A 15,844-nucleotide genomic window follows, 5' to 3' on the forward strand; every position below is an offset into this window, starting at 1 on the left:
TAGGCTGACTCAATACTATCTTGTGGTATAGTCTTTTCCAGAAGATGAGGATATTTGTGGGGACTAAGGCAATCCCAATCCCTTTGAACCGGTACTGTCTGATTTACCTGTAGTAACAGTAGAAAGGGGCAAGGTCCAAGTCTCTTCCACAGCCCTTTTGTAATGTGGCTTCAGGGGTCACCTTGGCAATCTTCGTCTTTCTCCAAGAAGTGTATGGTTAAGGAAAAATCTACTTTTAGAAGGTTGGTGTCCAAACTGTAAAATTTAGGAACTCGCAAATTTGTCCTCTCAAGTGGGCATGTACCTGTCTACTTCTGCCATATGTTTCTTCAGGAAGTCTTTCAGTATCCAACTCCTATCATCTCCTGGGAGAGGAAAGTCCACTTTCTCAATCCCTCCCCTACTTCTCAGGCTGCATGTAAGCACTTGCCTATCCCTCAAGGCAGCCATTTTGAGTCCTCAAGGATGAGATAGGTTACCTTCCAGATGGGACCAGACCTGTCCTGCTGCATCCTGGTCTATCTTCTAAAAGCTAAAAGGAAGTACAAGAGTACAGGCTGGTTTGTCAACTTCCTATTATAGATCATAAAGAGACAGATCCTCCTATAATTGTCTTCCTGAGTCGCAGCAAGTCAACTGCTAAGTTTCCTGTGTCTTCTTAGCAAAGTGACAGTGGGCATGCTCACATTCTGCAAGTAGGTAACCCTCAACACACTCTCAAACTAAGACTTAAGTCCAATAATCTTAATCATGTTCTCTGGTGAAGAGAAATTAACACAAGATCTTCCTGATATACTCACCTTTCCAATAATATTTCCATTTGTGACTAGTACCTTTTGGACTTGATGCCATAAGTTTTGTTTTGTCTAACTTGTTTTGTTAAGAACTTAATGTGTCTCATAGAAGTTTTAAAAAATGGTAAAAGTTTTCAGATCAGGGAACTGAAAAGTTGAAAGAAATGCTAGAAATCACCAACCCAGATCCCCTCGTTTTTGTAAATGAAAACAATATGGTTCAGAGATCTTAAGTGATTTGCCCCAGGGTAAACAGATAGTAAAGGAAAAAAGATGGGTACTGAAGTCAGATTCTTGGCCTCCAGAACCTATGCATTTTCCACTACAACACACTCATCGGGTGAAGACTCATGTCCTAAGTCATATGTTCTCCTTAAACAGCCTAGTTGACATGCAAAATAAAGCATGCTTCATAGGTTCTTTGCAAAGTTGGTGCCAAACAATGCTAAAAGAACTTTTGAATAATTCTGAGATAATCCCTCCAAAGTTTTTGTCTTTCTATTTGCAAAGCAATAATTTTAGAGAATGTAGACCAAACTCCATGACTTAAATGGCAGATGATGTATAACTCTTCCACTGAGAGTATAAGGGATGCTTTTTTCTTTTAATGCCAACAGGGATTCTGCTCTATCTTTTCCTTAAACTCCAGTTGAAACTTCTACACCCAGATCCTACAGCTAAGACAGAAAGCTTTAGTTTCATTCTCCTAACTACAAGGATGGGACATATCACCAAAAATCCTGTTTTCTACAGATGTCCAAATTATATTTCATATTTCTTTTATTAAATTTTGTCCTAAAAGCATCACATGCACAGTTTGAGTAACAGAGAAACTGATGAGTAGGGCAAATTTTAGACAGATTTACAAGAGGCCATTTAGTTATAAGAATGATAATTATATACACCACGTGTATAGCCTTTTACAGTTTACAATAACATTTCCCAACAATTCTCCCAAGTCCCATAATTTTTACAGAGACTTAGAAAAGCCCATAAGAATGATAATTACATACCACTAAGTCTGTATCCTAAAGAGGTCCAAAAAAAAAAAAAAAAGAGGGAAGGGCACACATTTACAAAAATATTTATAGCAGCTCTATTTGTAGTGATGAAGAATTGGAAATTGAGGGAACATCCATCAATTGGGGGAATGGCTGAACTAGTTGTGGCATATGACTTTGATGGAATATTAACGTGCTATAAGAAATGATAAAGCAGGCAGATTTCAGAAAAACCTGGAAAGACTTGTATGAACTGATGCAAAGTGAAGTGAGTAGAACTAGGAGAACATTGTGCACAGTAACAGGATTATTGTACGAAGGTCAGCTGTGAATGACTTAGCCATTTATCTGCAATACAATGATACTAAACAATTCCAAAGGACTAATGATGAACAATACCATCCACCTCCAGAGAAAGAACTGGTGGAGTCTGAATGCAGAGGAAAGCACACCATTTTTCACTTTCTATATTTTTTCCCCTTTGGGTCTCTGTTGTCTTTCACAACATGATTAATATATGTTGTGTGAATGAACATGTTTAACCTATATAAAATTGCTTACTATCCCAGGGAGGAAGAAGGTGAGGGAAGGAAAGAAAAAAACTGGAACTCAAAACGTTAGAAAAAGTGAAAGTTAAAAATTATCTTTACATGTAACTGAGGGAAAATAAAATATATTTTTTTAAAAAAATGATAATCACATCCAACATATGTATAGCCCCCTGTAGTTTATATAAACATCTCCCAAAAATTCTCCCAATGATATTTAAAGTAGGCATTTTCTTTTTTTTTTTTTTTGAGGGTCAACAATCACTTTAATCGAGCATATATATATTATTCATTTAGTTCAGGGGGAAAAGTCAGCACCCTGAACTTCAGAGAAAATACAAAGAAATAATAATGAACAGACAGGGCTTCCAGTGGCCTGATCTAATAATAATACATACATCACAGATCAACAAACAGAACCAGCTGTTTCACTATACATACATAGCTACCAGAGGAGCACCAACATTTCCGTTTTCAACGCTGGGGGGCTTCTTAGCAGCTGCCTAGAGTCTTGTTTGGCCAAACCAACACTTCTAATGAGTAAGCCCCAAAGTAAAACCTCACCTCAGAGTATTTATACGTTTTTCAGAGCTAGAGGTCATCACACCCCTCTAGGCATTTTCAATGTAATTATTTTATACAAGAGGAAAAGAGGTACTCCAATTTACCTAAGGTCATACACCTAGTAAGATTCAAACTCACTAAAGTCACTGACTCCACACTCATTCTTCCCACCACACTACAGCTGCTTTTTAATTTATTTGTTTATTTCTTGTAACTGTAGGAGTATATCCGTAAAAAGAATGAACAAACATTTCCTAACTTAAACATCCAAATAATTGCTGTCTTACAAATTATTGTGCAATCTTGGGAGAAATCACATCTTTCTGAAACTCAAATGGGGAATTCATGACCTTTCATGGCAGCCCAATCAATTCACTAGGCATTGCCCTACAGACCAAGGATTCTCAACTTGGGTCCACTGACCAAAGGGATTTGTGGATAGAGTTCCTTATCTTGGGCAGGAAAAATTTTCATTTTTATTTCAATTTTATCAGTTTCCTTTGCAATCCTATGCTTTTTATGCTATGCATTTGAAAATCTTCTGAGAAGGAGTCCACAGGCTTAACTGCAGTGCCAACAGAGTCCATGACACACAAAAGGTTAAGAACGTCTGCTGTAATAAAACAATCTGTCACACAATCTGTGTGTGCTGAGTTTTCAGTCAGAGGACCTGGGTTGGAATACCATTTCTAATACTTAGATCAATCATAAGGCCTTGGGAAGCCATTGCTCCTTCTGGACATTTCATCTTTAAAATAAGAGGGTTGGACTAGATGGTTTCTAATTCATGCAAACAGAGTTTAAATGACAATGCAAGACAGTCTCCTCTCTATACTGATTGTTGTCTTGTGACGATATGAAGTACATTAGCAACAAAACTGAAGAAGCTAGGTGACACAATGGATAAACCACTTGGAGTCAGGAGGATCCAAGTTCAAATCCAACTTCAGACACTTACTAGCTGTGGGACCTTAGGCTAGTCACTTAACCTCTGTCTGCCTTAGTGTACTTAGTTGTAGAATGGGGATGATAATAGCACCTCCCTAAAAAGGTTATTGTGAGGATAAAATGAGATCATGTTTGTAAAGTCCTTTGCAAACTTGTAAGTGTTATATAAATGTTAGCTATTACAGTTATTAATATTATTATCATATCCAAATGTATCTAAACAATGCCACCTTACAAAGTAATCAACTAAGGAGATGGTATTTAATTCTAATGGAGATCCCACTGCTCAGAATATTTTTTTGTTTCTGCTTTATCTGATTTAATATTTTATTTTCCCCCCAATTACATGCAGAAACAATCTTCAACAATTTTTTTAAAGTTTGAGTTTAAAATTCTCTCCCTTCCTCCCTAACTCACCCCTCCATTGAGAAGGCAAGTGATTTGATACAGGTTATACATGTGCAAACACAGGTAAAACACAGGTCCTCTTAGAGAATGGAGGACAAACAAAAAAAATCCAATCTCCACATTAGTCATGTTGTGAAAGAAAACAGACAAAAAAAAATCCAAGGAAAATAAAGAAAAAGTATATGCTTTGGTCTGCATTCAGACTCCATCCGTTCTTTTTCTGGAGACAGATAGTGTTTTTCATCATAAATCCTTTGAAATTGTCTTGGATCAGTGTCTGGCTGAGAACAGCCAAGTTGTTCACAGCTGATCACTGTGCTGTTACTGTGTACAACGTTCTCTTGGTTCTGTTTATTTCACTTTGCATCAGTTCATGTAAGCGTTTCTGAAAGCATATGGCTCATCATTTTGTATAACATAAGAGTTCAGAATAGTTCTATTTGGAACCTTTCTTCTGAATCTTTGGAGTCGAAGCCACTCTCGAAGGCTGCGAATTATGGAGAAGGTGCCAGCCTGCAGTGAGAGTTTCTTCACCTGAGAGTTCCACATATGAATAAAATTACAGAACCAGATTCTTTCTTTTGAACCCTCCTTTAGAACTTCTATCACTGAAGCAAAAAAATGTTTGCTTGTTCTCATTTCCTCAGAATGTTTTACCCGGTCCTCTTCTTTGTCTCCTTCACTTCCTACCTGTTCTTATTCCAGTCTAATCTTATTCTGATCTGATCCTTAAAAAAACCTCGATTTTCATATCCCCATTGAATTGTAGAATAGTCACTGAATATGACTCATTGAAGTTTAAATGAGTATTCTCTTTAAAAAACTAGCATCCATATAATGCTTTAAGGTTTATGAGTATTATCTGATTTTATTATCACAACAGTCCTGTGAGGTAGGTGCTATTATTATCCCCTTTTTACAGAGGAGTAAACTGAGGGAGACAGGTTAATTGACTTCCCCAGGGAGATATAGCAAGTTAAATGTCTGAGGGAGGGCTGAAAGTCAGGTCTTCTACATTCCAGACTTGATATTCTATCCACTGTACCACCCAATTGTTCTTTGTGCACATCTTTTTCCTTTGTTTTCACTAGGTACAAATCTTTATCCTTTGATGGTGGATTTAATGTTTAGAAAAATAGGCAAAGGTCAATTGGAGCCAAGTATAGTGAATACATAGAGGATAGAAAGCTGGGCTTGCAGTTGGGAAGACCCAAGTTCAAATCCTACCTCTTATACTCAGTGGTTGTATGACCCTATAGGAGATACTCCATGAGATGTCTTCATCTGGAAAATGGGAGTCATAATACATAGAGCACCTACTTTATAGGGTTGTTGTAGGGCTGAGATGTAAAGCACTTCGCAAATTTTAAAGTGCCTTCAAATGTCAAAAAATTTAAAAATAAAGTAAAAAAAACAAGATCCAAATATCAAGCCATGAGATGGTCCTGTGTAACTAATAACCTAGCTGAATAAAACAGGACAAAAATCTATTTTCCTCTCACATCCTTCCCCACTTTGGAAAAAAAAAAGGAAAGAAAAACAAAATTCTTGTAACACATGAGCCATCTGAATCCAGTGACCAGATATTCATCAGGATGACTGGAGATGACCCAGGAGGCACTGGGAGACCTTGGGCCCTTTAGGCCAAAGTCTTCACAGGCACTCACTTAGGGTGAGGCAACGCCCATTCACTGAACAGGCTGGCACTGGAATAAATGTATAGCTACCGTAGGTGAACCATTTGAAGGGACCAGCATTCACTGGGTTATGGATGAGTTGAAATGTGAGTTGTTTTTTTTTCAAAAATCTTATTACTTTACAGATATATTCAAATCTCATTGTAAGTCATTCCCGTCTCATGCAGAGGCTCCAGCCAATCTGATCCTGCCCCCCTCTCCTGACTGTGACATACAGCACATCTCTCTACATAAAATGGAAAGTCTATGATACTCTATACAATTCATCAAATAACTATTAATGCCTCCTATGTACAGGGTGGGGTACTTGCTGCAAACCGCATTTAGACAAGCAGTCGCCACCTTCACAGAGCTTCCATGCTAGATTCCTTTTCCCCCAACAAGACAAAGACTCTCATTGTATAATGAAATCATTATGTCCTTATACTATTGTGATCTAGGCCACAAAAAACACTATAAAGTAGGTTAACCTGAGAAATGAAATTGCATGTCTGTGGACAAAGTAATTTGTACTTCATCTTGTCTGTGATATCCAGAAACAAATCTCAGAGATGAATTAACCAGCTGGATGGAACTCCCTAAGGGGATTAAAAAAATAGACAAGCACATTTAATGGAGTATTTCCAAGGCTACACTATAGAACCTGACAGCTCTCTATGGAAATGACAATCTGAAAAGAATCTGACTGTGTTATTTAAAAAGAGCACGCAATTTTAGGCTACATACTGAATACATACAGGAAGAAAAGACAGACAATGGTGGGGGTTAGGGATAACAAGCGTGTAGCTTTAAAATCTCACGGACCAAGGAAATGTCTAGGTGAAAAGGGAAAGAAAGATAATGAAAAATGATAATAGGGTCATACTATCCACAGAGGTACGTAACTGGAATGAGAGGTCCAAGTTTTGAATTTTATTACTTTTTTTGTCCTGTCCCTAAATCCTATAATCCCATGACCACCTAACCAACAAATGGGCTGGTTAGTAAGATTGGAAAAGCTGCACAATTATGATAGGTAATAATATTTGTAATAGGTCAAAGCCTTCAATGACCCCCAGTTGAAATTTCTTAGCCTAGTTATTAAGGTTCATCATAGTCTGACTCCAATCTCATTTATAGGCTTATCTTTCATTGTTCCTCAGCATAAAGTTATGTGCTCTAACTATACTGAGCTCCTCATTAGCTTAATGTCCCAAATGCCCTTCTTCCTCCCCTCAGCCTGACTCCTCCATTCTAGTCTACTGATACCCTACTCATGCTTCAGATTTGACCTCTACAAAGCCTACCTGGCAAATAATGTGTGGCCACTGTGGGTTTATTGATTGAGTGATTCTCAGATTCCTTTATCTCAAAGTAATCAATCTCTACTTGCTCTGAACCATCATAGTACCTTGTCTTGTACCTTAAACACTTTGCATTATAATTATTGGTGATCCTTTTCAAAAACCTTATTTTTGTACTTTTCTCAGAGCTCTGGCACCTAGCAAAATAAGTGTCTAATAAGTATTTGTTGCACAAAAACTGAATTAAGGTAGTAACAATGGCAGAATTTACCCACCAACGGCATCCCATTGGACTAATCTTACTGGGACAAGATGTGAAAGTCATGGCCTTGGGGGCGGAGCCAAGATGGTGGAGTAGAAAGACGCACATACACATAGCTCCGAAACCACAACCCATAGAACGCCTATATGGGAGAGATTTCTGTTCTGGAGGGACCTGCAAACCTCTCGCGGGGGGTCCTTCGCGCTGCAGACTAGGCGCCGGGACTGGGAGCTGAGTGCAGCCCTGCCGCGGCCGGGGCACGGAGAGGAAAAGATCCGAGCAGGCTTCGGGGACGGTATCTCCAGCGGCCACGCGGGTCCCTCCACCCACAGAGAGACCTGCAAACCTCTCGCCAAAGGTCCATCGCGCTGCAGACGTGGAGCCCAGCCCAGCCCAGACCTGCTGCGGCAATGGCACCAAGAGAAACAGACCTGAGCAGGCTTCAGGGATGGGATCTCCAGCGGCCGCACAAGTCCCTCCACCCACAGGTGATGGGGGTTGGTGAGAGAGTCTCTTTGGCAGGTCGAGAGGGGAGTGGGGTGCCCCCATGATTCCGGCCCCCCCGGGAGGTAGAAGCTGAGAGGTGGCTGCAGACAGGGGCTCCCCAAGCGGGCAGGAGCCTGAATCCATTGTGGAAGGTCTGTGCATAAACCCCCTGAGGGAACTGAGCCTGAGAGGTGGCCCTGCCCCGACCTGACCATCTGAACTTAATTCTCACACTGAATAGCAGCCCTGCCCCCGCCAAAAGCCCTAAGGCGGGAAGCAGCATTTGAATCTCAGTCCCCAAACGCTGGCTGGGAGGATCAGGAGGCAAGGTGGGTGTGAGGAGAATATTCAGAGGTCAAGTCACTGGCTGGGAAAATGCCCAGAAAAGGGAAAAGAAATAAAACTATTGAAGGCTACTTTCTCGGAGAACAGGCATTTCCTCCCTTCCTTTCTGATGAGGAAGAACAATGCTTACCATCAGGCAAAGACACAGAAATCAAGGATTCTGTGTCCCAGCCCACCCAATGGGCTCAGGCCATGGAAGAGCTCAAAAAGAATTTTGAAAATCAAGTTAGAGAGGTGGAGGAAAAACTGGGAAGAGAAATGAGAGAGATGAAAGAAAAGCATGAAAAGCAGATCAGCTCCCTGCTAAAGGAGACTCAAAAAAATGTTGAAGAAATTAACACCTTGAAAACTAGCCTAACTCAATTGGCAAAAGAGGCTCAAAAAGCCAATGAGGAGAAGAATGCTTTCAAAAGCAGAATTAGCCAAATGGAAAAGGAGATTCAAAAGCTCACTGAAGAAAATAGTTCTTTCAAAACTAGAATGGCACAGATGGAGGCTAAGGACTTTGTGAGAAAGCATGATATCACAGAACAAAGAGAGAAGAATGGAAAAATGGAAGATAATGTGAAATATCTCATTGGAAAAACAACTGACCTGGAAAATAGATTCAGGAGAGACAATTTAAAAATTTTGGGACTACCTGAAAGCCATGATCAAAAGAAGAGCCTAGACATCATCTTTCATGAAATTATCAAGGAAAACTGCCCTGAGATTCTAGAACCAGAGGGCAAAATAAATATTCAAGGAATCCACAGAACATCGCCTGAAAGAGATCCAAAAAGAGAAACTCCTAGGAACATTGTGGCCAAATTCCAGAGTTCCCAGGTCAAGGAGAAAATATTGCAAGCAGCTAGAAAGAAACAATTCAAGTATTGTGGAAATACAATCAGGATAACACAAGATCTAGCACCCTCTACATTAAGGGATCGAAGGGCATGGAATAGGATATTCCAGAAGTCAAAGGAACTAGGACTAAAACCAAGAATCACCTACCCAGCAAAACTGAGTATAATACTTCAGGGGAAAAATTAGTCTTTCAATGAAATAGAGGATTTTCAAGCATTCTTGATGAAAAGACCAGAGCTGAAAAGAAAATTTGACTTTCAAACACAAGAATGAAGAGAACCATGAAAAGGTGAACAGCAAAGAGAAGTCATAAGGGACTTACTAAAGTTGAACTGCTTACATTCCTACATGGAAAGACAATATTTGTAACTCTTGAAACATTTCAGTATCTGGGTACTGGGTGGGAGTACACACACACACACACACACATGCACACACGCACACATACATAGAGACAGAGTGCACAGAGTGAATTGAAGAGGATGGGATCATATCTTAAAAAAAAAAATGAAATCAAGCAGTGAGAGAGAAATATGTTGGGAGAAGAAAGGGAGAAACTGAATGGGGCAAATTATCTCTCATAAAAGAGGCAAGCAAAAGACTCATTAGTAGAGGGATAAAGAGGGGAGGCAAGAGAAAAACATGAGGTCTACTCTCATCACATTCCACTAAAGGAAAGAATAAAATGCACACTCATTTTGATAGGAAAACCTATCTCATAATACAGGAGAGTGGGGGACAGGGGAACAAGCAGGGTGGGGGGGAGGATGGAGGGGAGGGCATGGGGAGGAGAATGCAATCCAAGGTCGACACTCATGGGGAGGGAAAGGATCAAAAGAGAATAGAAGTAATGGGGGACAGGATAGGATGGAGGGAAATATAGTTAGTCCTATACAACACAACTATTATGGAAGTCATTTGCAAAACTACACAGATTTGGCCTATATTGAATTGCTTGCCTTCCAAAGGGAAAGGGTGGAGAGGGAGGGAGCTAAAGAAGTTGGAACTCAAAGTGTTAGGATCAAATGTAATGTTCTTACCACTGGGAAATAAGAAATACAGGTTAAGGGGTTAAGAAAGCTATCTGGCCCTACAGGACAAAAGAGAAGATGGAGACAAGGGCAGGGAGGGAAGATAGAGGAGAGAGCAGATTGGTCACAGGGGCAACTAGAATGCTTGGGTTTGGAGGGGGAGGGGATAAAAGGGGAAAAAATTTGTAACCCAAAATTTTGTGAAAATGAATGTTAAAAGTTAAATAAATAAATTTAATTATTAAAAAATAAAATAAAAGAAAAGAAAAAAAAAGAAAAAAAAAAGAAAGTCATGGCCTTGAACAAAACATTGTTCCTAAAACACATGTGGAAATTAAATCTATTGTATTTGGTTCTTAACAGTGGGCAGGAATTGGGAAGGGAGTGGACTATCTATGGGTCAGTCACCATGGAACAGCTGTCACAGTAACAAAAAGTAGATACTCAAAAATATTCATAAACGAATGACCTAAAGGCTGATTGAAAATACACCTAATTAAAAGCTTAGGGGAAAAAATGTCTTCTGCAGATCAAAAAGAAGTGGAACTAAATCAGAAAACCTCTGCATGGCTAAGCAGGAAAATAAAAGAAACCATTGTAAGGAGTGTGTGTGTGTGTGTGTGTGTGTGTGTGTGTGTGTATACATTTTTTTTTCCAGAGAAAAAGTGTCAGTGTTTGGCACATAGTAAGCACTTAATAAATGCTTCTAAATTCATTCTCATGAGGTAGCAAGATGACTTTTAATAAGCTATATGTCTAGAAAACACCAGGACTTAATGGCATCTGCACAGAAATTGGATGTAACATGAGAATGTGATTGTCAAAGCCTTGGTTGAAGAATGCAAACTGCCCTTACAAAGAGCCACTCTGCTGAAGATTGGTGAAATGCCATATGCCTTGCATCTGTAACAATATCCAGATAGTGCCAACTATGTGCCAAACACTGTACTAAGTACTTTACAATTATTATCTAATTTAATGATGTGAGAGTTCCAATCTGACCTCAGATACTTACTTGCTATGTGACCCTGGGCAAAAATCACTATTCGCTTCAGTCTCCTCGTCAGTAAAATGAGCTGGAGCAGGAAATCCACTCCAGTATATTTGCCAAGAAAACCCTAAGTGGGGTCATGAAGAGTAACTGGAAGGACTGAACAACAATAGGGAAAAACCACCTAAAAGTAGTATGAGTAAAGGCAGATCTCTAGAAAGAGGTATAACCAGGCAAGAACAGATAAGTCTTAGGAGGACTCTATAGCAGAGGGAAAAAGGGTGAACCCCAAAGTACTCTAGTTCGATGTAAAAATTGGCTTCTGGTGCCTCACTGGGGTAAAGATGAGAGTAAGATGGATGGAGGGAAGGGCCTCCTTCTATTGGCAAAGAAAAATAGGAGTAAAGGTGATAAGAGAGAAGGCGGAAGTCCATGCTGCTGAAACCATTACAACTCAGCCCTCAATCCTCTATCAATGACTAGAAAGGATATGTTTTCTGATTTAACTCTTGGCAGATGGACCAGTCTAGATAAAACAGCAAAATATAACAACCATCTATCAGAGCTGTTAGTGAAGATATTCTCATTGAGTTCTGCTAATGCAGGGCGTTTAAAACCTCACTACATGAACATTTTTCCAGAGGCTGGGAAACAAGAGATCATAACATGACTCTTTCCTTGCTATAAACAAGCGCAGCTATGTAACTGTGGTGACTGCAGGTCTCTACTAGTTATATGGATCTAATATCTAATAAGAGGGATGGAAGAGAAGGTGGAAGAGGGGAACATGTCCCAGTTCAAGAGGCATCAGCTCTACCTGGGAGGGAAAAGGTAAAAACGACAACCATCCTCAAGGAAACAAAACCAACACTTCAGGTGCTTTCTACGCACTCATGGGTTCTCAATCAGGAACTCAGAATAACTACCTATCTACGGTGGTATGATTTTTTTTCTTCTCACTTATCTCCTGAACTCAACAGTTGTCCCCTTGATGGACTCCTTCCACAGGGCAGAAAACAGGGAGTGTGGTGCAATAAAAAGAATGTGAATTTGGAATCAGTTTTAGTTTTTAATTTAGTTTTAAATCACAGCCCTGCCTGTGTTACCTTAAATTACTTTGCCTCTCTGAACCTGATTTTCTTCATCTTTAAAATGGTGGAGAGACTGGACCAGATAACTGCAGACTAGAGTCTCTGCCTCTAGGTGGTAAAATTGAGAAAGCAACGGACCTAGAGTTAGGAAGATTTAAGTTCAAATCTCCTCTCAGAAACTTGCTAGCTGAGTGATCCACGGCAAGCTACTTAATCTCTGTCTGCTTCAATTTCCTTTTCTACAAAATACTGATTAGCCAGCCCTAACCTCTCTCCTAGCCTCAAGTTTTGCATCTCCATCTGCTTATTGGACATCTCAAACTAGATGTCCCATAAGCATCTTAACCGCAACGTCTCAGATGGAACTCATTATTTTTCCCTCACACCCTTCTTTCCTAATTTCCCTATTAGAGGTGAAAGCATGACCATTCCCTGAGTTACTCAGATTCAAAACTTAGATTTCTTCCTAGAGTCAATACTTTCTCCTACCTCCAACATCGACTCTATTATTAAGTCCTGGTGATTTTTACCTTTGTAGCATCTCTTAGATATCACCACTCCTCTGTCCTCTGACACCAGCATCACTCTACTCTAGGTCACCACATTGAGAGTACTACAAGAGCCTGCTGGTTGGCTGCTCTACCTCAAGTCTCTCCTCATCCTTTATTTAGCTGTAAAATTAATCTCTTCAAGGCTCAAGTCTAACTGTGTCATTCTCCTATTCAGTCAGCTCCAGGGGCTCCCTTTCACTGGGAAGTTCAAATATAAAATCCTCTGACTTTTGAAACCCTTTACAACTTGACCCCTTTCTAGCTTTTTATACCTTACTCCTCTCCACACCTTCTACCATCTGCACAATCCAATGACAATGGCCTCTTTGCACTTCTTAAAACAAAATGCTCCATATCTCCCAACTCAAGACATTTGTACTAGCTCTTCCCTATGCTTAGAATTCTCTTCCTTCTCTACCTCTTGGCTTTCTTAAAGTCAAACCTAAAGGTCCCTCTTTTATCAGAAGAATTACCCTTGAAAGAAATGATTATTAAATAATCAACTGTTAATATTGAAGAGATGCAGGATTTTTTCCCTTCCTATTTCCTCATTCTCTACTAGGTCAAAGCAGCTTCTGAAGACTATGGGTGATAATGAGATTAGATTTAAGATTTTCCTCAGTCTTGTTTAGACCCCACCCACCTGGGGAACCCCCACAGCGTTTTACTCAGGCTTGGGTGGGAGGGTAGATCCTTTGTCTGGATTGCCCAAGACTAGGAGTGGTCTGGGAATAAGAGAAACCTATTGAGAGTCATGTCTTCCAGTCCCTCATTAGAATATGCCCACATTTTATTATCACATTCATTTTCTCATTAATTTTCAACCAGGGTTGACTGTCACCTGTTGGGAACATCCATTCTTCCAAGGGCATATAAGCATCAAGAGGTCCCATGAGGGGTCTTCAGTTTAGGAGAGAAAGCCAAATGACCATGTTTTACTATTCACTAGCCATAAGTGATAAAATGATTAATTACCCATGAAATCATGTCTTTTGAACTTTTCACACATCACACCCCAATCCCCCTTACTAGAAGGACTAGTACCGTCCTTCTGCTGATGACCTCCAATTTATCTCTCTATATGTTGTTTGTGCATAGTTCTTTTTACATTGTCTCACCCATTAGACTCTGCGCTTCTTGGGAGCAGGGACTATTTTTTGCTTCTCTTAGCACAATCCTTGGCACATAGAAGACACTTAATGCATGTTGACTAACTGAATAGAATGCACCTCCTGGGACTGTTATGAGGAGAAGATGGGATAACATTTGTAAAGTTTTATGCAAACCTCAAAGTGCCATATGGTGCTGACTATTATTCAATGTACGATCCCATTGACCTACCCAGGTCAATCTGGGTCCCACTGCCAGAAAGGCTCAGAGGCATTACAGGAACCAAGGAGCTACGGGGACTCTTCTTAAGCTGAGTTAAGACAGAACTGAAAGAACCATTTGGACAATTACTTTAACCCCAAATCACTTCCTTTTCAAAGCAATTAGGTGGCACAGTGTATAGAACTCTGGGGCTGGAGTCAAGAACACGAGTTCAAATCTAGCCTCAGATTCTAACTAGCTGTGTGACCTTGGACAAGTCAATAACCTGATTGGTCTGATTCCTTAAATGTAAAGTAGGGATGATAAAGAACACTTCCATTCCTCCCCGCACAGGATTGTTTTAAGGATCAAATGGGTAAAGGGCTTAGCACAGTAGTGCCTGACACATAGTAGGCACTTCATGAAGGCTTATACCTTTCCCAATTACCCCCTACTTTCACAGCACATTGATGAACACTCTGTTTTGTCCCCACTGCCACCAAGTGACTGGGCAGAGCTTTTCCTACAGCCTTGACACAGAACCAATAAATACCACTCCTAGCAAAATAGTTTGCATTTTTGACTGAACTTAATCAAAATGAAATTAAGTTTCAAGATCTCTTCCTTTCTTGAATTTCAGAAGTAATAGTAAGACATGGTTTTCATTGTTACAAATTCTAGTTATATAGAATAGATTGAATGGGAACTGAGGAGGCATGGGGCCTGAATGTTCATAAACTGGGTTGTTAGAATTGGAAGAACCAATAGTACAAGTATCTTAACCTGATAGTTATAGTTAGTGGTCAATAAACATGCATTAAACACCTACCATGTGGTGGGCAGTGTGTTAAGCTCCAGGGATACACAAAAAGGCTCTTGAGGAGCTCACGGTTAAAATCGACTGCCCTCTCTCCCTCTCCCATCTCCCATTTGGACACCAGATTACCAGTATGAGCTTTCCACACTTACCAGACAGGTAAGCAAATTGCTTTTTCAGTTGATCTTCAATATCAGCGGCACAGAGGGGAGTAATATCCTGGTGCATGATTTCATCTGAAGAGAAAAGAGAAAACACACACACACTGTCATTTAATGGAAAACTTTACCTCATCCCCTATAAAATGCCAAGTCTGGATTAGCCAACCACACACAGAGCCATGCATGTCTAAAAACACCTTAGGGTGAGTTGTCACGTGTCTGGAAAAAAGGAATTCCAGTTTCTAGCTCAGGGAAACCTTTGTCTCTGAATGATCAGAAGCCATGATTCTGGCATATACCCAAGGCTTTAATAACCATGTGGGTTATGTGTAAGAAGAGGGACCGAGTCATCATAAACTCAGACTTCAAGACCCTTATCTCTACTTCTCAGCAAAAGAAAAGTCTTCCTAAGGATTTCTTCTCATTCTAATTCATGTTCTCTTTCCTTCTCTCTTTTCTCCTTTCTTATTTTCCCCCCTCTCTTTTATTATCTACTCTTCTTTCTTATTCTCTCCCTTTCTTATCTTATTCTCTCCCTCTCTCACTCTTTCCTATCTTATTCTTTACCCCTCCTTTTCTCTTCCCCTCCCTTCTCTCAGAATGAGAAAAGAAGTTCAGCTGCTGGGGGTTCTATGGGAACTGCCTAATTGCTGATTACACACTTTCCCCAGCAGTACCACACAGAAACAGCTCCCCTTTATCCAACTAT

The 15,844-nt window shown here is 40.0% G+C and overlaps 1 protein-coding gene across 17 annotated transcripts in view; it reads right to left on the reverse strand.

The window, feature by feature from the left end:
- MCF2L (MCF.2 cell line derived transforming sequence like) overlaps positions 1 to 15,844 on the reverse strand; it is a 362,484-nt gene that overhangs the window by 123,810 nt on the left and 222,830 nt on the right. For all 17 annotated transcript variants that reach the window (XM_072621934.1, XM_072621919.1, XM_072621931.1 and 14 more), the window contains one exon: positions 15,127 to 15,210. In XM_072621934.1, coding sequence (XP_072478035.1) covers positions 15,127 to 15,210 — 84 coding nt within the window. The remainder of the gene's footprint in view (positions 1 to 15,126; positions 15,211 to 15,844) is intronic.

Source organism: Notamacropus eugenii, chromosome 6 (assembly GCF_028372415.1).
Source record: "Notamacropus eugenii isolate mMacEug1 chromosome 6, mMacEug1.pri_v2, whole genome shotgun sequence".
Classification (NCBI taxonomy): domain Eukaryota; kingdom Metazoa; phylum Chordata; class Mammalia; order Diprotodontia; family Macropodidae; genus Notamacropus; species Notamacropus eugenii.